At 38.6% G+C, this 24,875-nt stretch overlaps 1 protein-coding gene across 1 annotated transcript; it reads left to right on the top strand.

The window, feature by feature from the left end:
* The first annotated feature begins 2,599 nt into the window (after positions 1-2,599).
* On the top strand, positions 2,600-13,771 carry TNFSF13B (TNF superfamily member 13b). Its single transcript, XM_084227123.1, has 6 exons — positions 2,600-2,941; positions 3,025-3,130; positions 10,939-10,995; positions 11,412-11,524; positions 11,611-11,761; positions 13,457-13,771. Exons 1-6 carry the CDS (start codon positions 2,615-2,617, stop codon positions 13,567-13,569), a joined length of 867 nt encoding a protein of 288 aa, XP_084083249.1. The 5' UTR covers positions 2,600-2,614; the 3' UTR covers positions 13,570-13,771.
* Positions 13,772-24,875: the final 11,104 nt, after the last annotated feature.

Here is a 24,875-nt window from a genome sequence, read left to right as displayed (position 1 = left end):
CTAGGCTCTGCAGCCAGCATGGGGTTGTTGTTTGGTTTGGGGGCTTTTTTGGGTTGGGTGATTTTTGGGGGGTTTTTTTGGAAGTAATTTTTTTGATTCACGTTGATGCAATTAGCAATCTGCAATTAACTAAAGCTCCATTTGATTATATTAGAAGTTGTTGGCTGTATTAGAAGTTGTTCAACTAAGTATATGTCTAGGTAATTCATGCAATTTTCATGATTGACCTCTTATTGTCATTAGCTATTGTTCCACTAGCTATTATTCCATTAGCTATTGTTCCTGTCATCACCAAAGTTGTCTGAACTTAGAGTTTCCTTCAAACCACATAACTGCTTATAAATCTACAGAACAACAGAAGGTTGCCATGAGAGAAATCCCTTTGATGCTTAGCTACAAATACCTATTGAATTACCAATTTCCCATGTGTGGGCTGTTGAGATTTTCCTCATCTCCCGTTTGAAATTGTCATTGATCAGAATTATAAGCAAGATGGAGCCAGATGTCTTACAGAAGTCCTCTATGTCACCACAAGTACTTTGTCAGCCCAAATAATGACCCCATTTAAAGAGGCTGTGGAGGCTGGGAACAGCCTATTTTCTCTAGAAGCGGCTAGAGCACTGCTATTTATATACCGGTCTGATATTTTCTGATACATTAATGACTGCAGAGACCTCACTGGCCAATAGTTTCTTGGTATTCCTGGATAGCTAGTTATAACTTTCGTGTTCTCACTCGGTTTCATTTTCTAAAATAGCACTTCTTTTCCAACTGTCACATCATTTTTTATTTTTGGAACAGTCAGTACTAGGCTGGTAATGTTCTGATGTCTAGGGATACTTGAAGGCATGTCTGCTTAGTACCAATAATTGCTTATTCTGTTAAAAAACCCTACATTAGTTCATATTAAATTTATTCAAAATGCAGCCCCATATACAGCTTAACTTAATCTTTAAAATAGGAACAGAAATGGTATGGTATTCTATTTTTTCCACCCCACACTGATTTCTATATAATTTCTCACAGTATGTATGTGGCTTCTAGGTGCAAGATACAGGATATATATTTTTTCCTTTGCATTTAGGGACAGATTTACTTATCTGTGCAGGATGTGTGTGGTTGCTAGAGGTGGCAAAATAAAGAAAAGAGTGCCTTGCATCACAGCGGAAGATGATAAAGCTTATAATCACACTAAATTTCTTGTGGCCTTAGGAAACAAAGAGGGAGAGGCTATGGAAACTGTCACTCTATTGTTGTTCCTTATTCCTTCTCCTTCCCAACAGAATTAACTTGATCTGAGCTACTCTGGTAGGTGTTGTCATAAGGATGTATTATTACACAGTGTTTGGACTGACCTGTAAAGTTTTCTCTTTTGCAAAGATAAAGTTTATTTACATGGTAAGAGGGGTTGACCCATTGATGTTAGCCATAATTGTGATACTGTTTATCATTTTTCTTCTGCCCCAGACCACAGGAACTTTTAACAAAGGGGTAAAAGTTGAATTTTTGCGTGAGGAGATAGTAAAAATATCACATGAATATGTGTTGGATGTCTAGGTATCCTTGCTGTTACAGAGAAGAAAGAAATTCCTAATATAGAGTTTTAAGATGAAAAGACTTATAAACTCAGGATTCACCTGAGTGTTGTCAGCCTGCATGTTTAAAGTTTTGGGTTGTGTTTAATTTTAAATTCTATAAATAAATATTTGCCCTTTTACCCTATTCTTATTTCCCCCTCTCTCATTCTTTTCCATCCCCTAGTTTTCACCACTTCTAGTTCCACCCCACCAAATTTCCTCTCCGCGCTTCTTCATGTTCCCTTTTGCATTAATTCAGGTTCCTGAGTTCTTCAGAGAGACTGTATTTATTAGAAAAGTTTAATAAAATGCCGTCCCTTTTCAAGTTAGTTTGATGAACTGAACTGCAGAATTAGCATCTTCATACAACTGAGAAACCTGTAATTTGTGACTCATACCTGGGAATGTTTTTCATTATTGTTTTTAGAAAAGGACAAAAAAAATATTTTTAATAATTTGTCTCCTCTGTAGGCATATTGGCACTTTAGATATGAATATAAACATGGTAACATAAATGATATAATGTATACACAGAGTACATCTATATGCCTACGCACACAGAGGTACATGCCTGTCATACATGTCTTTTAAGTACCACTGGATGAAATTCTGCCAGGAAACTTTACATGGTTTCTGCCAGGAAACTTCACATGGTTTCTGCACTTCTAGATAAGGCTCAAAGTCACCGGTGGTATTGGCTGTGCCTGAATTTAAAGATTATGGGAAATGGCTATAGCAAACTGCCACATAAATAACCAGTGGAAAGTGAAAGGAGGAAGGTAGCTTGTGAGAAAGCATTCGTTTCCAAAATGCAGCACAGAGAGGTGGAAACAAAGGGAAGACAGAATCTTAGATGTTCACTCTGTACATTAAGTCTAATGGTGCTATCAACAGCTTCATATGACAGGAAATGATCTGGGCGTTTTGTTCACTTATTCTGGATGCCCTTAGTTTCAGAGAGCAACTGGTAACATGGATTGCACCTCGGAAGGGGACAGCTGAACTCTCCCTCTGGCTTTAGTAAGGAAAGAGCAGCGATGAAATCCGTGGACTGTGTGCACGTCATCCAACAGAAGGATACCGCCTCCTCTCCCTCTGCCCCCCCTGGTGCTGTTTCAGGCGCCACGGGACTTTTTCCTGTCACATTCCTGTGGCTTGCAATGCTCCTGTCCTCTTGTCTTGCAGCAGTGTCTCTTTACCATGTTATCATCCTGAAAACAGAACTCGAAGCCCTGCGCAGTGAGCTGATCTACAGCATCCAGGCAAGGTCTGCGCTAGACCAACCGCTCGTGTCCCCTGATGAAAACAAAGCAGGTAGCCCTGTTTCCTCCTTCCTGCAAGTGTCTGCAGCTGGCTCCAGGCAGGTAAGCTGGAGGGGTGGGTTTTGGCTTGCAGGGCATGGACCAATGTGGGGCTGCTCTCACTCACTGTTGCTTCTCCTCGTTAGGAGAGCAGGCTTGCTGGTACTGGCACAGCTGAGAGCTCCCAGAAGGAAATCTGGAACGGGAGTAGAAACAGGGGCAGGCGGTCTGTTGACAACACAGAAGAAAAAGGTAAATACCAGCTGATGAAGTGGGTGCTGCTGTTGGATGCTGTCTAGAGAAGAGCTGGAGTGTCCGATTTGTGCTTTCTTTCTCCTGTCAGTTGATCCGTGCTCCCGGAGCCCATTCTGGTTTTCAAAATTATTGGTGTATGAATGGTGTTAACCATAGGCATTTCTCTTAAAGGACAGAATATTAAATCACAGAATATTTTGGTTTTGAAGGGCTCTTTAAAGGCCATGTAGTCCAACCACCCTGCCATGAGTAGGGACATGCTGTTTAAGGTACCAGATATTTATGCTATCTGCAGGTTAAACTTTGAATGTTAGATCCCAAATCTGCATGATGTGTTAGAGTTGAGAAAGGCAACTTCAAATCATTCAGATTTTTAACTGTTCAATTCTCTCTGATCAAAGTAGGGAGGGAAATCTATTATTAAAAATGCCAATTCACTTTTCTGGGAAACATGCTCACCCAAAAAGAGAGAAGTAATGAGAACTTTAGGGAAATAGGAGCTTTTAAGAAGAAAGGCTGGCTTGTACCTGACAAAAGAGGCAATTCAGAAGTTTAGCATCATTTCTACATTAAAACAACCTATAAATAGTAAAATTAATAAAGGGATGCCTATCCAGTAAGATTATTTTGGTCATGGTTCTCCTTTTTAAAAGGTTCTGCAAAGAACACGGAAGACCGTGCTCCATAAAAGGCCTCTGAGGTGGATTATAGAGTTGACATATTAATGGGATATATTTTTTTCCTTTGGGGATAAAATGCCTACATTTCTTTCTTTTTCCAAACACAATGAGGCCTGATAAGATGAAATGCAGAATTTTATTATACCAGTTTGCACACATCCTCCAATTGCACTGAGTAACTAAAATGTTCCTAAGTTGCTAAATCAGTTCACTCTTCTTATGTATACTTTTATATTATTTTAACTGATGTCTTAAACTATTTAGAAAAGTTGAAATGGAGTAAATTATAGGTAAAGAGTAAATGCAGCTTTGCATAAAATGTGTTTCTCAGTGAGCAACTAACATGAAATGTATTTCACTTGAGCTTTAGTAATCTAAATGAAATTAAAATTCTAGAGTATAATCGCTCCACTTGCTTCCAATATTCAAAAAAACCCCATTAATTTAGGACATCACTTAAAATCCATAGGTTTATATGAGATTTATTCTATTTCTATTTCAGTCTTTGATTCAAGATCTTGGCTAAGAAAGATTTCGCAAACAGGACTGAGGTCATGATTGCTTAAATTGTATTTCTTGTAGCCTGTTTCCTACCACAGGAACCACAGAGCTCCCCTGCCCTCTCCACCCTAGGAACTCCCAAATAAAAACAAGTGATCTGAAGTACAAATATCATAAAAAATAAGGAGATGTCTATTTTAAATCAATGAGCATCAATACTCGGCAAGTGATCTGGTTTCCTTCACAATAGCTTTCATCTTTAGTCTTATTGCCATTTGAGGTGAGCGGGGTCTGGGGCTCATCAGCTTTGCTTCTGAGTAGACTTTTGATTCTTCTCATTATGTAGCCACCTCTGATTATACCTGTTTACCTGTAATTTACCACATAAAATTTCAATTAAGCTACTTATTTCTGTAAATTTTTTTTAAGGAACAGCTGGCTTTAAAGTTGTTTAGTATGGATGAAAGAAAACACAGAATATGAACATTCATTTTAAAGGGAAAAGCTACATAAGTTGACCTTTAACAAAAATGTTTTCTAACATGAACCTCATATTTTTGTATATAAAAAAGCAAAAAAGTCAATTGCAAATCTTGCATTTATATTAAAGGTTGTCTGTTAGAATTAGCTTTCTACCTTGCTCTAGTTACAAACAATTTAGCTTTTCAGAGTTCAGTAACATATTATATTTTCTTAGATCAGATTTCACTGATGACCACGAACCTATTAATCAATGCTAAATTTTGTTTTAGCAGAGTGAGTTAAATAGAAGAACATGGTGTTGTTCATGGTGCTGAATCCAGTCTACTATGTGGTCATGTACATAGAATTACAGGCCCTTCATTTTGATCTTTTGACATTCATATCTGGTTTCCAGAATCCCATCAGTCTCCAAATTGTCCTGCAGATGTGTGGCACTCATTCTGTTCTGATGACAAATAAATCAGGGTATTGAGTGAGGTGCCTGTTCTTGCTTTTCTTCTGTTTGCTTCAGCAAGGTCTCAAAGTAGAGTTTGATTTCATAATTAACTGTTGACCCATCATTTTACTTTTATGTGTATGAATTCCTTAGAAAGTTAAGATCTGGAAACAGATCTTTCTGTTTCTTTCTAAGGATGTTTCCTTTCTAAGGATGGATCAAGTCCTCAGAAAGTTAATATATGGAAATGTCACTGGTATCCAATTGCTTCTCTCATGCTTCAACAGAGAGCAGGAGCAAAATACAGAACTAATATCTTGTTTATAAATACAGTTATTGTTTAGCTCTGGGGTTTTTAGACTTTAATAATCAAATTTTAGGAATGGACGCCCCATCATTCTTTTTTTAGACCCACTACAGCCTTTCTTAAGCATACTGAATTTTCATTTTAATGCATACAAGTGGGCACAAATAAGCATTTTAGTTAAAAGGACAATTGAACGAAAGCGGATTTAACACAATGCTGTTTCTTTTTTTATGGGGTTTACATTTGTCTGCGCTGATGCATAAAACTATTAGTCATCAGTAGTTGCACATTTTGTGTCTTGCAAAAATTTCCAGCTTGGGTAGGTTGAAGAGAAGTGTTTCAAGCATCAATTCCAAATAAAGCTGCACAGTCAGCAGTCAGAACCAGAGTTCTTGATGCAATGAGTGGGAGGTAATGGGTGATTTTGAAACGCACGCTTCAGGCAAATGTCACGTTGGGACACGTTACAACAGATGTACTTTTTCTTTTTGTCTTTCTCTTTACAAATTTCATCTGTGGAGGAAAATTGGTGCATAACAAAAGACCTCTCCCGAATTCTATATTCTATTCACAGTTATTGATTGCGTTGCCTGTGTGTTTCTTCCTAAGCTGCATGTGCACTTGAGCATAGGAACAAAATTCAGGTCCCATTGGCTAAGCCAAAGTCTGAACATCAAGTCTCATTTTCACACTCTTTCAGTGCCTCATTCTGATAATTATTGTGGGTATCTGGTTCCCATGACCTAGGGAGGTGAGAATCAGGCCTTCTGTAAGCACAAATGCTGGGATCATACTGGAGTCCCCATGGACTACATTTAATTTGGTGTACTGGGGTTGCCCAACTCCTTGCATGTATGAAAGAGCTGAAGAGCAATTCTGTGTCATTCCACAAATCAATGAGGCAGGGTAACCTGGCGTGTGATTTGGCAATTTGTTTTTTTACTAGCAATTTTCAGGTTCTACTCCAATAGCAGTTGTGTCCATGGGAAGTAACTATTACCTTCCAAGCATGGTGTTAGAATTTTGCCTTTGCTCTCAATAAAATTGCTGCAGTGGAAAATTAGTACATTTGTTGGTTGGAAGTGTTTTGCCTGTGTATGTTGTTACTTTAGGTACCTGTGACAGAGGGATGGCAAGAGGTTTTACAAGTGGTACTTGACTTTAATGAACTTTGAATTTTTTAACTAGCTTAAACAAATGTCACATATAAAATTCACTTACCAAATATTCACAGTACTTCATATTTTATTGTTTGAAGAGGTCAAATATGAAAAAAAACCATAAAATCAAATTAAAAAGGAAAAAGAAAGGCCTACTTCTTGAAAATATATGTTATCCTTATTTGTTTCTGCTGACAACAGTCTAACTCAGAAGGAAATAGACCCTTCTGTGAAAAAGGATAGAAAAGTACTTGATGCAATTCCTGCAATTTTACATGAAGAATTTCTCTGAATGAATGAGTGAATAAAACAGTGCTGTGTATTGTGTATAACACTGCACAGTCAAAAATACACCAAATAGGCTCTTAATTTTGAACCTAACATTCTGCTATATACTGTATGATAGAAGTTCTAATTCCTCATAAACAATTCCCTTGTTTTTTGTAAATGTAACAGGTTATTGGCAATTCTGTGAAGGCTGAAATAATGCTACTAATTCTTTGAAAATGTTTGTTAGATCTTAGTCATACATGCAACTATGATCAAGGCATTTTAATGCAGGGACAGACTGAATCCATAATTAATGCCATATAAAGACACCTCTATTAAAAAGCACCAGATTAACCTGTTGTCCTGGTTTCTACTATGATAGAGTTCATGAAAACCAGTTTTTAAAACTGCACAAGCAAAAACTAGGAGATCTCTTATGATGAGAAATCAAGAAGTTAAGGGAAGAAAAACTGCAAATGTTTCCAGAAAATGTTTGTCGTTTATAAATTAAATTGTCTGGTGTTTAAATGTGCTTTGGGAAGCCTACAGAGAACAGATCTAGACAAAAAAGGAACCTGGATAAGGAGGTCTGGGTTTGGTTTTGGTTTTTGTTTTTTCAAGGTTAGGGTTTTTCCTAGGTTTTATTTCAGCAAAAATGGGCACAGATGTCTCAGACCTCAGATATCAAAACTTTAAATTTTGTACATGACCTCACAAATATTAAATTTGACATTTTGTTTGGATGGATCATTAAGTGAGATTGCAAAATACTAAAATTATGATGCAATTTAAAAAATAACCAAGTTTGCAAGTGAGGGAAAATTTTATTTTACCAATGTAATATCTTAAATCATGGAGATATGCAGAAATCTAGATTGCTGTCCTTCAGCAAAAGAGAGTAGGGTTTTTTTTTTAATTGTGACTGCATTGCTCAGCCAGTAGAGAACACATCATTTCATGTGCTGGCTGTGGTTTATAAAGTCTGGACTGACTAACATCTTCAGAATTGGGTCTTCTGTTCATGGAATAAGGCAGACTTCAAAATGAACTTCTGCCAACCCAGAGCCAGCAGAGCAATTAAAATCAGCTGAGAAAAAGGATGTTCATCAAAGAAAAGCTATTATATAAAGTTGCAAGAGGATGAGGCATGCTTTGTCATTCTAGAGACACTTTTAAACAGATAGATCTCATGGTGACACTCAGTCTAGGTATTTTTACACATTTTCAAGATGTATTGTATTAATCCTGTATTTTCCTTTCATTATTAATCAAAAGTTTTTTAGACTACAAAGATGTTGCTCAGGTTGGACTTAACGGGGCTAAAATACATTAAATAGCAAGTATTCAATGTGTATTTTGTAATACATGTATTCTTCATATTGTACTTAAGATGAGGGTACTTCTTGGAATAGAATTGCTGGTGGTTTTTAACAACATTTACTTTTTACTGAAAATTCTTGTTAATTTACCCAGAAAATTTACTTTGTATATCCATAACTTCTCCTTCTTAGTAGTATTAATTACTTACTTAATTACTTAATTTTAGGCATGTAAATAGTTCCACTGAAGTCAAAGTACTTGTATATACTGGAAACAGGTTGGTGCCAACTTTGGCTTCTGAACATACTTTGAAGCATATTGTTGTTCAATCCTTCAAGCACTTTTTTAGATATTGTCTTTTGTAGCTTTAGGCAAAATGGCCACTGTGCTAGTTTCTATTGTCTTGAAGGACACAATTGCATGTATTTTCTGCAAAAACAAGCTTACTATTTTCTGTGGAGTCTTGCTCCTATCTGCATATATTAAAAGAAAAGAGACAGATCTTTTTTTAGAGATAAGTGCATATCTGATGTCTGTAGAGTGAAGTAGAGTTGGTATGTTTTTTTAAAAAAGATGGAGATGATCTCAAACTGTCCTGACCTCGCAGATTTTGATTACTGTGAACAGTTCTCAGCAATGCTGACTAGAATTCCAGGGCTGCAACCAGCTGAAACAGAAATCCACACCTGAAAGCTGAGAATTAGGATAGTTTGAAGAATGCCCACCGAGTTTGCAGAGCAAGTTTAGCCACAAGAGTAGCTAAAGCAGCCACAGCTTTCACTGCTTGTAGACACTGCTCACGGGCACACAGCTGGATAGCAGTTGGTTAGTGGGAATCATCACAAATCCTCTCGTTTGGTTAGTGAAAAATCTTGTGCCCACATTAATGAGTTCTTCCAAAAGCAAGAATTAAAATTTTGTTTTAGCTTACTGAAATACTAGGTGACCACCAAATTCCCTTCACTAGGAAGGCATTTTGTTCCAAAATGAATTAATAACTTGTGAAATTTATTGCCTGATGTGCTGTGTTGTGTGTCTCCATAAAATCTCATTTTCATTTTATTTAGAAGTTTATTTTCCAGAATATTATTTTGCTCAAAAGTGTGATAGAAAAATGTATGAAGTATAATACCTTTATTAATTTTATGTGGGCTTGAGGTTTTTTATTTCTTACCAGAAGGTAGATAATTCAGATTCCTTTAAATTCTTGGTTTGAAAAATCTGTAAATTGTAGCACATTATTGATGTGTATTGATAAGACTCAAGGACACATTTCAGTGTGGGAGACAGGAGTTTGGATTATAGAATTCCTATTACCATGAGGGCTTGCAGGTTGTGTGATCATCCTGGAATTGGTGCACTCCCAGATGTGCACTTGAATCCTTCTGTGGATTGCCTTCTCAGCAGTTGGCACTGCTGGGTGCTGGTGAGCATCCAGCCCTCTTCTGCTGTTTTCAAGAAGGACCCCTGAAAAAGGAGACTTAGAAGCATAAAGAGACTTCTTTCCACCCAAATCCTCTGGCTACCTGCTGTGCAGAAAGAGATTTGTGTCACTGGACGCTTGGTTGCCCATGTGGGTACCACTGACAGATGCAGAAACATAATCTCACATATCCATGGCATTCCCCGTTATAGCAAAATCTGTGTGGCCAAATCTAATCCACAGCCTTCTTTTGTGAAAAGTGGTAAACAAAATGGAGCAATCCAGGGCAGAATTTTCTTCTCTGGACTCTTAATAAATTCATTTTATTAATTTCTGTCATGTGCAGTAAATATTACTACTTGGTTTGCCATCCTTCAAAGTGGCATGAGAACCAGATGTTTCTATTAAACTCTGCTCTGAGCAAATGCAGCTATTTTTTTTTCCTTTTATCCTGTTGCCTGACACTTATGCTTAGCAGGGTTTTTTTGCAAGATCTTTGTTTCACTTGCAAATTTAGGTTTTAACATTCTGCAGGTTTTTTTCTGAGCAAATACCTAATTTCTCATTAGTGTCACCAATCTTTACAGATCTTAGCAACACATTTTGACAGATACCAAGTTATTTGTTATGTGTGCATTAATTTGCTAAGTCTGGATTAATTTGCTAACTCTCTCTATTTTCCCTCTTAGTATAGGTTGATCTAGTGTAGGTATCTGAAAACATATTGAAAATACATGTATATGGCCTTTGAGAATTTATTATGAAAGTATGTGTGACTAATATTTTACAGCAACTGTAAATAAAAAGTAATTTCTCTAAATAATATGTCAAACATATTTAGAAAATCTGCTGTCTATTGGTGGGATTGGGGCTTTTTTCAAGCTTTTGCTTAGAAAATTAATAAGCCTAATTGACCTAATGATTTCTAGCTCATTTGACTTACTGCTACATAATTGTATAAGGGCCAGATATGAAAACAAGCAAGTGTTACTTGTGCTGCTACCTGAGGCCTCTCACTTGACTCTCTGAAAGTCATCTAGTATATGCTGTGACAGGAATTTTCATTTTGTACATATGAGTAAAATCTGTGTTAAAACTAATATGTTCTGGTTTAAATTAAGTGGCGAGACTGAGAGATTTCTTCCATGACTTTTTTTTTCCTTAAAGCTGTTTCATAAATTTATTCTATTACTGACTTTGGTTTCAAAATGCTTTCACTTTGCAGTGCTGCAGGCCTGCTTGCAATTGATTGCTGACAGCAAAAGTGATATCCAACAGAAAGGTAAGAATATGTGCCATGATTTATAGTTAGCTATTCCATGGGATAATTGTTTCAACAAATTCTACTTAAGTTCAAAGCAGTAACGGAGTTTTCACAGTAAATTTGAAAATAAAATGAGTAAATACATTTTTTAAAAACCCAACAACAAACAAGCAAACAAACAAAAAACAAAACAAAAAACCCACAAAAAACAAACAAACCAAAAAAAAAAACAAAAACAAAAAATCACCCAAGGAGATCCCTGCATCTGAGAGGTCCCTGTATCTGGATGGCTCTTGCAAATATCATCTTTCCAATGGGGAAATCCATCTAGGGAGACTGGAAGTTCTATCTAGAAGTCAGTCTTTATTATTTTTTGGCAGGTGAAAATGAAGAAAAAAACATTTCCAATCACCCAAAATTATTTTGTCTTTTAGATGACTCAAGCATTGTCCCTTGGCTCCTGAGCTTTAAACGTGGAACAGCTCTGGAAGAACAAGGAAATAAAATAGTGATCAAAGAAACAGGTTATTTTTTCATATATGGCCAGGTGAGAAAGCTCAATTCATTCAGCACCTGACTTTTGTAGGGATTTTTTAACAATAAGTTTAAAGTTTTCACCTCTTCTTTCTGTAGGTTTTATATACAGACACAACATTTGCTATGGGGCACCTAATACAGAGGAAGAAGGCTCATGTGTTTGGTGATGATCTCAGCTTGGTGACATTGTTTCGCTGCATCCAAAATATGCCACAGTCTTATCCAAATAATTCTTGCTATACTGCTGGTAAATATCTGCATTTTCCTTTTCTTTGTTTGCAAATAAGCTGTATCAAATAGAATCTTTAGTGCTGGGCAATTGTATTGTACCAGTCATAAAGAACAGGGTCTGCATTCATGGATCTGGCTAACTGAAAAATTACAGATTACTTTCAGAAAGTACAGTTTTATATGAAGTATCCGCAATTGGAGACTGCTTGGTGATCTGAACAATTTTGCTCTCTCCATTGCCTCTGTAATATGGTTAGATATTTTGGTGCTTTCAGGTAGATCCCTGAAGTGGGCAAGAGGAATACCTACTGTCCTCACTGAAGAACTCAGTTTAACTTAGGAGTTGAATTCCACATTTAGTCATCCCAAGAAACTATTAAAGTGCTATATTCTCCTTTCAGATGTCATGTGTGGATTTTAGCCATCCGATAGTTGCATACCTTACTGTGGTATTTCTACTCCTTATAAAGGCTACTGGATTTTTAGTCTTTGGTTGATGAAAAACAGTTAATTCCTATAAGGTGGTCTTTATGACTGCAAAAATTAGAAACAACACAAGAAAGATAAATTAAAATATTTAATGCAAGTCCAGCAGGCTCCATGGTCAATATATGTGTATATTCCTGCAGTAGCATTTAAGGAATTAGTGTCGAGGCCTATAAAACCCCATACATCATCTCTTATCTGTCTGTCTTTCCACCTAAATGGTGGATTTGAGGGTTTTCTCTTTGGTTATTTTCCAGCAAGATTTTTTTTCCAATGCCTTATGAAAAAGTGGGTGACACTGAGGGATTGAGTTGACCGTCAGCAAGTAATGACGTTAAACAAATGGGATGTGGCAGGCAGCTATTTTTTTCCCAATAAAAAAAATTCCGACTAGCTAGCTAGCTAGCAAACTAACTGACTAGATACATTGTCCTGGCAATTGAGGCTGTCCAAACATTTCCTTTGATTTTTTGCCCCTTCAGTCACTCATTCTGGCAACATAACCAGAATTCAATTCATCTATATTCTTCAATTTCATCTCCAATTTCATCTATATTCTGATTTTACCTTTGTGTTACTGCTCCCCTTTCCTAACTAGGATCTCTGTCTTGCCACTTCACAATTCCTGCCTCCCAAATTCCCACTGTTCTGTTTTCACCTGGAAATAAAAGTTCTGACTGCTCTCTCTCATGCTGTTGGGCTGTGTCACAGCAGATATTAGATGTGTTCTCAGCTCAGCAGCTGCACCTCAAAAGCAACGTGTTCTTGGTTATCATATCAGCTGATGTGTGTCTGGTAGGAGGCAAACTTTTGTGCTCTGCAGTTGCAGTGGATCAGCTGATGTGTGGTAACTTCATTATGTTGGTAAAGCTCATAAGACCTCCTCCAGAAGTGTGGGAACAGAGTAGTCTGGGGCCAGTAGTACTCAATGCTGATTTTGACCGTCTCATCACCATAACATGAGGAACCTGGGTACACCACTGTTAGAAATTTTGCTGTGTTTGCTGAAGTGCAGTGTGGAAATTAGGTCCATCTTCACAGAGGATGTTAAGTGTCAGCTTTGGATAGGCTGTAAACTCTAAGATTGTACCTAAAGATAAAACACTCATCACAAGTAACAAGCCGTGCTTACATTTGGAAGATGACACATAATGACTTTTGAGTACCATTTATAAAGTAGTGTGTTTGAGATATTAACTTAAAAATATCCCAAATCTTTTGCCAGGCATTGCAAAATTAGAAGAAGGGGATGAACTTCAACTTACAATACCACGAAGAAGGGCTAAAATATCCTTGGATGGAGATGGTACTTTTTTTGGTGCAGTAAGACTCCTCTGAAGCCCTTCATTTCTGTTTTTATGCTTAATGCCATTTTCTTCTCTACCTATGCCTTTGTCAGAAAAAATATTGAATTGTAATAAAGCTACCAATTCAGCCTCTCCCAATTCACCACAGGCTTCTAAGAATTTTGTTCCCTTTAATATGCAAACCCAAAACAGGAAACATACCAGACATACTTGTGACATAACCACCATGTGATTACCAGAAAGCCAATTTATTTTAGACAATGGGACACTCTAGATAACAACTATAAAACTGAGGTTTTGGCTTTGAAACAATTTGTTACCCATATGGCAAACCAAAGGAGGAGTTGACCAAAAATAACAGCATGACCAGGACCACAGGCTGTGAAATTGTTATCAATTGAAAAGGAAATCTAAAAAATAAATTGTATCCTAGATTTGCATTATTTCATCAGTAAAGTATTTAATATATAAAGTGTGGAGTAAAAACATCAAACAGTAGATTCCTCACCCCAAAATGAAATTGCTAGTTGTCATGTTCTGAGTTTTGGGGTTTTTTTCTTTCCCCAGAGATACTGGGGAAGGAAAAATTCTAAATGTCTGAGATAATTAAAACAAGTATACAGAATTGTAGCCACTGTCTTGCTTCTTCCCTGTGAACAAAAAGCAAATACATTATTACAATCTATTAGCATTTACTAATTAGAATTAATTTTACTGGAAAAAGGACGTGTAAAACACTTCAACAGCTCAATCTTCAAAGCATTGCTACTTGTCAAGGAACACTTCTATGTAAGCAAGGCTGGCACAGGAAGAAGCACAGTGAGATTAGACACAATGCCATGGTTCGAATTGTATTTCTGGCTCCATAATTTCTGCAGTCATATACAGATATGTGTATATATATACAGTATGTAGACATATCTGTATATATTTGAGAGTATGTATGCACACATTGGTCTTGAGCATTTAGGAGTAGAATTTTATCTTCTTTTGAGCGGTTTATCCAATGGAAATACTGCTTCATACATATTTTTTATATTCCCCTCGCTTCTTGCCATGATCCATTCTATGGAATACAGTAAGAAGAAAAATCCAATAGATCTGGGACCAGCCATTAAACCAAGGAAATCCATTTGTATCTCAGAGGCTTTTTCTGCGGTTTTGAATGTAATGCTTAACTTTGTTTTACAAAAATATTCAGATCTGTAGAAAGAATAAACAGATGTCCTTTTTCCTTTTCTTTTGTCTGGCTGCTTTGTTCAGCAGGTAGTATTTATGCCTTTTTTTATCCCAAATATTTTATGGTCAAAGGAGCTATTATACTTTTTCCCCTAATCTTAAAGAAGCATTGAGGTGCTATAGGAATAGATAAAAACTAAAACCCAAGTAATGAATTGTACTTTATTTGAAAAATATTTTTTAGGACCTGAGAATTGTGTTATATAAGCTCACTTAGTAAAGAAAAGATGCTCTGCATATTGCAGTTTCCTTGTCTGTTTTTATGAATTGGGATCTGATTGATTTCTCATGGTGATAGATAATAAATAAAAGAGATTTGGAACTCATAATTATAAAGCATGGTAAACTAATGAAACTCATAATTATAAAGCATGGTAAACTAGTGAAACAATTATTTCATCTTCTCTGGGCTTCAGGAAGCCATTTCAGCAATAAGCATATGTGTTTTGGATTGCTACACTGAGATATTTGTGAGGTTTAATGACAGCTTCAAAATATCTGCAAGTACTCCTTTTTTAAAATGTCTTTATATGTTGTGGGGCTGAAGCTGCAGCTTTTTCTTTTTCTTTTTTTTTTTTTTGGTCTTTATTATTATTATGATTGAACTTTGATGTGCTGAATTTGCCAAGAAGGCATTTTAAATCCTATACAGGAGCCATCCATTTAACCAAGGCTGTATAATGCTGCATATAGGTAAAACAACTGTTAGCATGCAGCGAGTTGTCTGTTATTACTGAAGTTCATTAATTATGCCCAGAATCTCTCATCAAAAGTTTGTTGATTTTAGCATTGTCTGATTATAGGAGAAACGATGTTGTTACTGTTACTTTCCCAGAGACTTGGTAGCTAAACTTGCAAATCTAACTTTTATTGTGTAAGCTTCCCCAGTGGTTTTGGTGGGCTTGTGTGTGCTTAGCTTTAGCCATTTCCCAGGCTGTATTTCTTCCTTCTGCTGCTGACAAATGTGCAAAGTGTAGACATTTGGAAAGGGTCTGGTGCATGATTTGGCTTGGAGGTAAACTTCTGTCTTCTGAAAGTAAACATTTTCAAAGGTATTCCCTTCCTTAGAAGGTTGAAACTGAACTTCAATTTCTTCACAAAAAGCATGAAGCGTGTTTCTGTGAACCATGAGAACTCCCACGAGTGCAGAGTGCAAGCTGACAGACTCTTCAGATATTTCTACTGACAAATCCAGCAATTTTGTTGCTGTCAGATTAGCTTTTTACTGGCTTCATGAGAAAACTTGTCTTTTCAAAATTAACCTGCTTGTGCACAAAGTTGAGTTTTAACAGATCAGCATTTTCTGATCAAAGCATAAAGAATCAAAAGGAGAATAGTTCATCCCCAATCATTCTGCTAACAAGCTGGTGATACAGAAGGCAGCAAAGTGCATCCAGACCACCATCACGCATATGCTTCAGTGAGTGGGAGTTAGTGAAGCATTCTGCATTTGGGAGATATTTAAATAAGTGTGATAGGCAATAATTAGTATCTAGTTGGTTCATACAATATTCTACATTTTTATCAAGGATGTCTAGCATTTAAGAGAGGTTTCTGCAAATGCAACAAACTTTGTGCATATTCTGGTTCCTTTTCACGTGGTGTTAAGTAGCACCACGAGGGACTTTTTCTTTCCAGTACATTTTAACAGAAAGTGTGAAGTTGTATCATTCTTTCCTTTTTAATAATGTTCAGTTGACAGGCATATAGCTGCTTTGAATGTAATGTATTTAATGTAATGTGCATCTCATCTCTTTTATATGATGAACAGTCACACACCCTGCCAACATACAGAGTATATTCATTAAGTGATGCTCCTGTATCTTACTGTTCCTCATTGCTCAGCATTTGCCAATTTAAGACTCATTTCAGAGGTCCCATAGTTTTGCCAAGCTTATAGTGCTGGAGCTGACAGTTTCTGTATCTCTGGTTTGTGTCTCAGGTTGAATTATCTTGGGTTGTCTTTAGCCCTCAAAGTTCTACTCTTCTAAAGATGAGGTTAGGAAAAATGCGTTCTTTGGAATTTATTTTAAAATTTTGGCTGCCTTTTCTTTGGAAAGGACTAGAGGTTTTGCTTTGAAAGAAGAAATGTGTATAATGTGAGTTTTCCTTTGTTTTAAAAAGAGTTTTCTTTCTACCTTCCTCTCTTTCTTCTGGACTCTCACAGGGTATATGCTTTTGAACAATGTTTTATGCTTTCTCATGTTAAGCATATTCTACCTCTATGGAACTTTCAAAAAGAAGAGGAAAATATTCCTAGCAGTTTTGTGTCTGGATTACATCAGTAAGGTCTAAGCTTGTTTTTCAAGGTCAGTCCAAACAGCAGTGAGAAGGAAGCTGATGCAAATACAGGGAAGAGGGAAGCTAGATATTTGATGTAAAAAGACTCTCATGTAGTTTGCAGGTTACACAGATCCCAGCAGTGATGGGGAAAACAAATTAAACTTGGAGCTGGATGGCAGGAACAGGAGAGACCTTAGCTAGGATTTAATTGATTGATTTCTAATTCACAAGATCTCTTATTTGTAGCTCACAACTCAGAATCCATGTACTTATAAGCAAAACACAGCTGCTGGGAAGAGCTCTGGTTCTTCCTTCTCTGCCATGGCACAGGTGTCACACTGTGAGGCATGAAAGCCTCACCAATCCAGCTGCTGCTGCAGCCACTTCAAAAATTGTTTGGGCAAGCTGACACCTTCCAGCTTGGACATTTGGTCTGCACCATCACCAGGAGTCAGCAGGTTTTGCCAGACAAGCAACAGGCAGAGATGATGGCTGCAGGAGCCAGACAGCAGGCTGCAGGTGACATAAAGGTGCATAAGCACCTTTAGTCCTTTCTGGCCACTGTGTCAGGCACACATGTTGCCTTTGCTTGGCCAAACAGCAGTGAGCCCAGCATACATCAGGGAATAACACAGAGCTTGAGCCATGTGTTAGCCAAAATCTGAGCAGGAAGTGAGGGAAGAGCCACACCATGGGGAGTGCAGTCAGCCACTGACACAGGTTGTGCACAGATTTCCAGCACTTTTTTGGATAAATCTCTGAGCAACATAGTCTGAATTCAGTGTTGATCCTTCTTTGAGCAGGATGAAGTACAGGTCTCCTAAATGATCCCTTTCCCCTGCCTGATTCTCTGATAAGAAAGCAGGAGATGTGAGAGGCAGAGAAAGGACTGAAACTGGTGGGTCAGAAAATGTCCTGCTGGGGAAGGAAGGGTGTTCATTTCCCGAGTGCTAATGAAACACAGGGTCCTCAGTGTGTGCTTCAACAGGATCAGCAAACATTTATGTGCTGAGCAGGGCAGGTTCCAGTTAAGCACAGCAAGCTGCTAGTAGTCATCAGGTACTGCATGACCTCAAGCCTAAGAGTGTAAATTGAATCAAACCATGTGGCCAAGTAATAATCTTCATTCACTCTCCTGCAAGTTTCCTTTGACTTTTTTCCTGCCTGCCTCCTCAGTTCCCTAAGTGGATAGAAGGAAGATACTTCATCCTGTGGAAAATAGGATATTGATGGAAAGTGTTTTAAGCTGAAGGCCAGAAATATATCTCAGAAATGTTGAAAGGAAGTAGTAAATGAGGGAGAACATGCAAGAAGAGACATTAGAGTGTCCTGTTTGAATCAGAATTGCATTGCCTTTCTGTCAGTGAGAGCTGGCTGAAAAGTCATATTTACTTTCCACAGATGTTGATTTTTCTTTTCTTCTTTTATGGCTAGAGTTGTTTCAGTTTTTACTTAAAACCACTTCTACTAAATCTTTTTTTGGCCAGTCTACAGATCCTGTATCTAGTCCTGATGAATGTCAGTTATTCCAATGGCTGTGGGAAGTCCTGTACCAAAACATGTATGTGAATTCTCCAGACTGTGCTTAGGCTACTTGCTTCCCAAAGCTTCTCAGCCTAGGGAGGAGTCTCGATGAGCTCCTTTGAATCTAGAGAGTTCCACTTTCAATTTCCCTGGCTCAGAAGCCAGCAGCCCTTTTGGAAGTCTAAGCTCAGTTCCCCCCGGCATAATTTTCAGTTTCATAACAGTTTGTTCAGTCTGAAATATTTGAAGGAGAACATGCTGGTCTCCTCAAACTGTGGTTTTGACAAAGCTCTATTTGGTCAAAAAATTTCCAGACTGCCCTAGCCTTTGCTGTAGAGTTCCTTAAACAAGATTTTTCACAGGTGGTCACTGAGTGACTGTTCCTCATTCTCTGTCTGACTGACTGATGCCCTTGTGGTCTCATTTGCAGAAGTGTTGAAACACACAGCTGCAACTGAAATTAGCAGGAGCATGCTTTGAATACTGGAGGGCTGTATATTTCTGCTAGAATCCTCCTGTGGAAATACTGGAGCAACCAATATTCTGAAAAAGCCCCAGGGGAAATAAATTCTGATCTGGAGACAAACATAGTTAGAAGTGTGCAGTCAGCCAAGAGGCATGTTTTGGAAAAAGTGTGAGGAAAAGTTCTTAAATTATTGCTTGGGTACTGGACATCGTGTGCTTTGAACGTGATGGGGTTCTTAATGGGAAGGGCGATGTGAGAGCATATAAAGTAACTTCTGCTACTGACAAAACTTTGTCCCTTCTCTATGAGCATTTACCTTTGCATTGGAACATTTGGTGGAGGTTGGAGACAGAATATCCAAGGGTCTGTTTCTATTTACTCCACTAAAAAGGGAAGCTCCACTCCCCACAAACCTAATAGAAACTACTTCATGTAGCTGTGGAAGGGTTAGTGACAGCTCTACCTGTGCTTAGAAAGTGTTTGTCTTGACATTAAGGGAATTTGAAAACAGCCACTTCATAATTCCTGGCACCACTGGAGAGCAGACCTAGCATTTTTAAAGGGAGAAGAGTAAGGGGGAGACTTCTGCCGGAGGACAGCAGATAAGCACTCTCTGGTGGCAAACTGCTGTCTCAGGATTCCTCACCTAGCTTTGTCTTCGGAACAGGAAAGTCACAAGGATGGCAGGGATTTGAAAAGCTAAATGAGTCTATTTTGCAATAGACACTGTTGAATTTTTTTCTTTCATTCACAGAGTAGATTTTCCATCTCCCCATCAGCCCAAGAAGGCGATAAGAGCAAAGTGAGTGGATAGGGTGATGTACACATCTGATGAGATGGTAAGTGGGAGCGGTAACAGAGATGCAGTTGTGTGGAAGGGGTGAGTGAAGATGAGACAACAGTGAGAAAACTGTCATGCTGCTGCCTACCTTCCCCCAGTGACTCCATTGCCCTGTGCAACATTTCAGTCCTGTGTTAGTCTGGCATTTCATGGCAACTGATCATTTTTTTGAGAGGAAGTTCACGATGGGTCACACTTATGTCTCTATCCAATTATCAGCTGCAAATACGAGCCAAATTTACCAGTGCTCAACCTGCAAAGTAATACTGATGACACTCTGTTGGGCTGCTATGCTGGAAGTGAGTCAGGGCTGATGCAAACAAGCAGAGAAGGCTGATGAGAAATGAGGCTGAGTCTGACATTCTTTGTCTGTAAAAGGATGATGGTACACTTCTCTACCTCTTAGACTGCCAGAAATACATCTTCCACCATCAGTGTATACAACGAGCAGTGGAAACAGGAGAAGCATGTAGTCTGCTACTTTTTCCATCTCTTATTTTTTTCTTTCTTTACTTGTTCTTTCCAAAATCCCTTTGTCCAGCTTTATTTATCTCTGTACTCTCTTGCATTCATCACTACTATACTCAGAACGTGCCAAAAAAAAGGGGGGGGGAAGCCGACAATTTCACTCTCTCCATGGTTAGTTTTTGTTGGATCACCTGGCACTGTCAGCAGCAGCAGCAGCACTCCGAGGGAGCCGGTCCGTCCCGCAGTCGGTCGGCAGGGCCGGTCCGTCCCCACCGGAGGGCAGCCGCGCACGCACCGAGCCGCCGCCGCCGCCGCCGCCGCCGCTCCCGTCCCGGCTGCCCGGGAAAACACATCCCTTCAAACCCCGTGTGTCACTTCTGACACTGCGAACGGGAAACGAGAAAAACAAAACGAGAGAAGCATAAAGGAAAAAATAAAAATAAACAAAAAGCTTCTGGAGCACCAGTGCCAGTGAAGTAAGCTTTTCTGCCAGATTCTATGATTAATTATGAGTTAATTCTTTGAAAAATCATAGAATATCCTCAGTTCAAAGGGACTTACAAGGATCATCAAAATCCAGCTCCTAGTCCTGCTCAGGACAGCCCCAAGAATCACACCAACACACAAAAACATTTTAGGAATTTAGTCACTATTCTAATTGGATTAGGCCCACCTTGTTATCAATTCTCCCTTCCCTCTATTCACATACCTGAGTCTACACACTCTCAAAATATATATAAGATCAGCCTGGTATGAGAAATTATAATTTATTCACCCATAATTTCTCACCATGAATGGATCCTTCTCCAACCTCTGAACAGCCAAATGCTTTGTTTTGTTTTTTCTTGGTACAGGGGTGGAAAGAAGAATATTTTTCTGTAATTTAGAAGCCAGTGCTTTGAGAAATTTTCTAGAAATCCATTTCCTCACCTTGATTTAATATCATAGAGGCAAGAAGAAAAAGGAGTCCTTGTATTGCCATAAGTATCTTACCTCTTTGAAGGCATTACTCGAGTGCCTGTAGCAATCTTCACATTTTATTAGTTTCTAATGCACCTTTCATTTTAGCTGAAAACCTCTTTTCTGTTAAACTGGGAATAGTGCAAACCCCATCCCTTTGATCCTACTCTCTAATTCACAATTTTAGAGCTTATATGTTGTTTTAGTCTGCTCAAATACTTGCTTCTTTGGAGATAGTGATTGCTTATATACATTCATTAGTTCTCTTCACAAAGGAATTGTACTAAAACTGATCCCTTGGGATGCACAAGCTTCTGGTCTGTGCAGAGGAGCCAGGCAGAATGGCAACATTGCACACCATTGTGGCTAAACAGTGCCTCAGTGCTCAATTTTCTTACCCTAATGGTTATGAATATAGGAGATCACACTGACTATTTTAAACACGCAGGAAAAGGTACTTCTGACTTAATGAAGACATCAGCAGGTGCCATGAGGAGACCCCCATGTTTTGAGGTATCTGACCTTAGCCCTTGGGGACAAACAGGCACTTCTGTGTCTGCTTGACTTTTACTTATGTAAATGATTCATGGCTGAGGTGAATCATACTGAAAATTAACTTTTTTTTTTCTCTGTGACTAAAACACACACAAGTTAACACCTCACACAATGTAGCTATCCAAAGTGAGAATAAGCAGATGATGGCATATAAAAACAAGTGAAAGAGGATAGTCTTCATGGCATGCTTTGTAACTTGGCATTTAAGGGGCTAAACAGATCCAGAGCAGCCTGGCTGGAAAGGACTTGGAAGTGGTGGTGGGTGAGAGGCTGGACTTGACCCATCACTGTGGGATGGAACTGGTCTGCATATGGGGCCTCATATGTGCTCATCTCAAGCTGAAACCTCTGTGACATTCACAGACTTGTCACCCCTACTGATGAAAGCCCAGAGCATGACACAGTTTCATTCCAAAACCTGGCCCACAAGAGGAGGAAGTGGTGTCCTGACCCGATTTCAGATAATAGCCTGGTGGTTAGCGCGAGGGCTGAAGAAGTAGGGCGCTGTCCTGAGCCTGGCAGGGGATCAAATGTGTGCCTCAGCTCTCCTCTCCCATCACTCCAGCTCTGCAGAGCAAGCCCATCACAGTCCCTCACAGCTGAAGGGAAGATTTAGCTGTGCATGCGAGGACAGAGGTGGCAATGGTGAAACTTGGCCTTATTTGAGCCTCCAAAGCAATGATACAGATAAGTGTCAAAATCCTGTCTGAGAGTTCCCAGATTTATGGTCATGGCGATGAGAAAGCTGAATGTTTACTGCTCACTGCTGTGAGCCTCACTCTGCTCTGCCTGGCTGTGTCTGTCCAGCTCCTTGCTGTGGTGATTCTGAACCTCTCTCAGCTGCAGATGGTGAGGGCTTAAGATACTTTCGGTATGAGTTGCTTAATCTTTAAACATTATAATAAAAATTTTCCTTCCATTTATTTCCTTCCATTTATCCATTATTTATTTTCCTTCCATTTATTCCATATTATTTATTTCCTTCCATTTATTCCAAAGTAAAATCCAAAAAAAAAGTTTATTTCAAGGAAATTCACAGGTCTCTCAATCTCTAAATGCTTGTACTGGTACAGATACCAGTGGCCAACAGAGGAAATTAAGAGAGAATGTTTACACTATGTAGATGAGAAACAACTCATATCTGGTAGTAGAGACATTTTTTTTTATCATTGGGAATCATGATTTCTTAAGTAGGTTGCATTTGTGATGGGCTTTGTTTCTCCCAAAACTGATCTCCCTGTCTTTAGATAGTAAAACATCAGAGGAATAATGTTTCCCAGCAAAATCTGTCCCACGTAACTTCCAGAAACCCTTTTCACTGTAACTATTTTCATTATTTTGTTTATATTGGAACTGACACATTTTCACTCAGGCAGAGAATCACATGATTGTTTAGGCTTGAGAAGACCTCTAAGATCATCTGAGTCTAACCATTAACTCAGCCTGCCAAGTCCACCACTAAACCATGTCCCCAAGTGCCACATCCACATGTCTTTTAAATGCCTCCAGGGGTGGTGACTCAACCATTTCCCTGGGCAGCCTGCTCCAATGCTTGACAACTCTTGCAAAGACATTTTTCCTAATATTTAATTTAAACCTCCCCTGGCACAACTTGAAGCATTTCCAAGATCTTCTCTGATGATTTAGCTTGATACCTGGGAGAAGACCAAGTCCTCTTGCCTTGCTACAGCCTCCCTGTCAGGGAGTTGTGAAGAGAATGAGGTCTTCCCTGAGCCTCCTTTTCTTCAGACTAAACACCCCAAGCTCCTTAGCTGCTCCTCATCAGACTTTGCTCCAGATCCACCACCAGCATTGTTGCCCTCCTCTGGTCATGGTCCAACACCTCAATCTCTTTCTTGTCATGAGGGGCCCAAAACTGAACACAGGACTCGAGAAAAAAAACAGTGAGGTTTCTCAAAGCACTCACATGGGGCTTCCTTGATCTCAGGTATGCTAACATGGATGTGTCACTGCCTTTTTATGCCTTGAAGTTGGATGTTTTTGAGAAATACACACCAAGAATGCAATACAGAGTATCTCTTCCTCCAAACATTAACTTTCTAGTCTTCTGGAATTTTAGGTCATGCTTTTTTCCATTACAGTTCAAAATATAATTAAATACTTCACTTTTAACAGATTCAATCCCTAGAGAATAAGAAGTATACAGGTTTTAGAAATTAAATTAAAGGCATCTCTTTTGTTCAAATAGTAAGCTTGTTTAATTCATATCAGATGGTTCTCCTTAAACTTAAAAAATAAAAACTCACCTTTCAGAACATTATTGGAAATGTTGTAATAAAAATAGCTTTCATAAATTTTTTTGTATGGTAGTATTCATTTCTTTGATATCTTACTAGAATGACTAACAGTATGGTTTGGTATCACTTTAACCAACCTAGCTTGAATATAGAGCCATACAAATTCCCTCTGTACAGGTATTAAAGATAGACTGGAACCTTTAAAGGATGTTTCATCTAATGCCAGAAGAGCATTCTAGGACAGCTGGGCTGCCCTCAATGTGACTGTCTTTCACCATTGATCATAGAGTCTGGAGGGCAGGCTTAGATGTGAACAATTTTTTGTAGTGAAACCCAGGTGGTTTGAACCCACTCTGTGGTGCAGGAGGAAACAGCACTGGATTATGTCTCCTATTGGAAACCATGTGGAGAATTAATTGCAGTACAGCCTTCTAAGTATATTAGTTGCATTACTCAGCAGCTATGAGATAAGCCCTTGGAAAGGAATTGGGGTATCTAAATTACTGCTTTACACCAGACCAGGAGAGCAATTTTGAAGCATCTGTCCCACTCACCCCACCTCCTGCAGTTTGGCTGACGTGTCAGACCAGTCCTGGAATACATGAGCCAGCCTTCTTCCCAGTGTTGCATCCCATATTGTGTGCTCCAGGACGACAGGAAAGGCTCTGCAATTGCTCCTGGGAATCCAGGCCTTGAAGACCCAGTGTAAATCAGAGTTCCAAGAAATAACATCACTTCATCAT

Source organism: Fringilla coelebs (assembly GCF_963513975.1).
Source record: "Fringilla coelebs genome assembly, chromosome: 2".
Lineage (NCBI taxonomy): Eukaryota > Metazoa > Chordata > Aves > Passeriformes > Fringillidae > Fringilla > Fringilla coelebs.
Note: the sequence above shows the minus strand (reverse complement) of the source record. Positions and strands in the feature narration are given on the sequence as shown.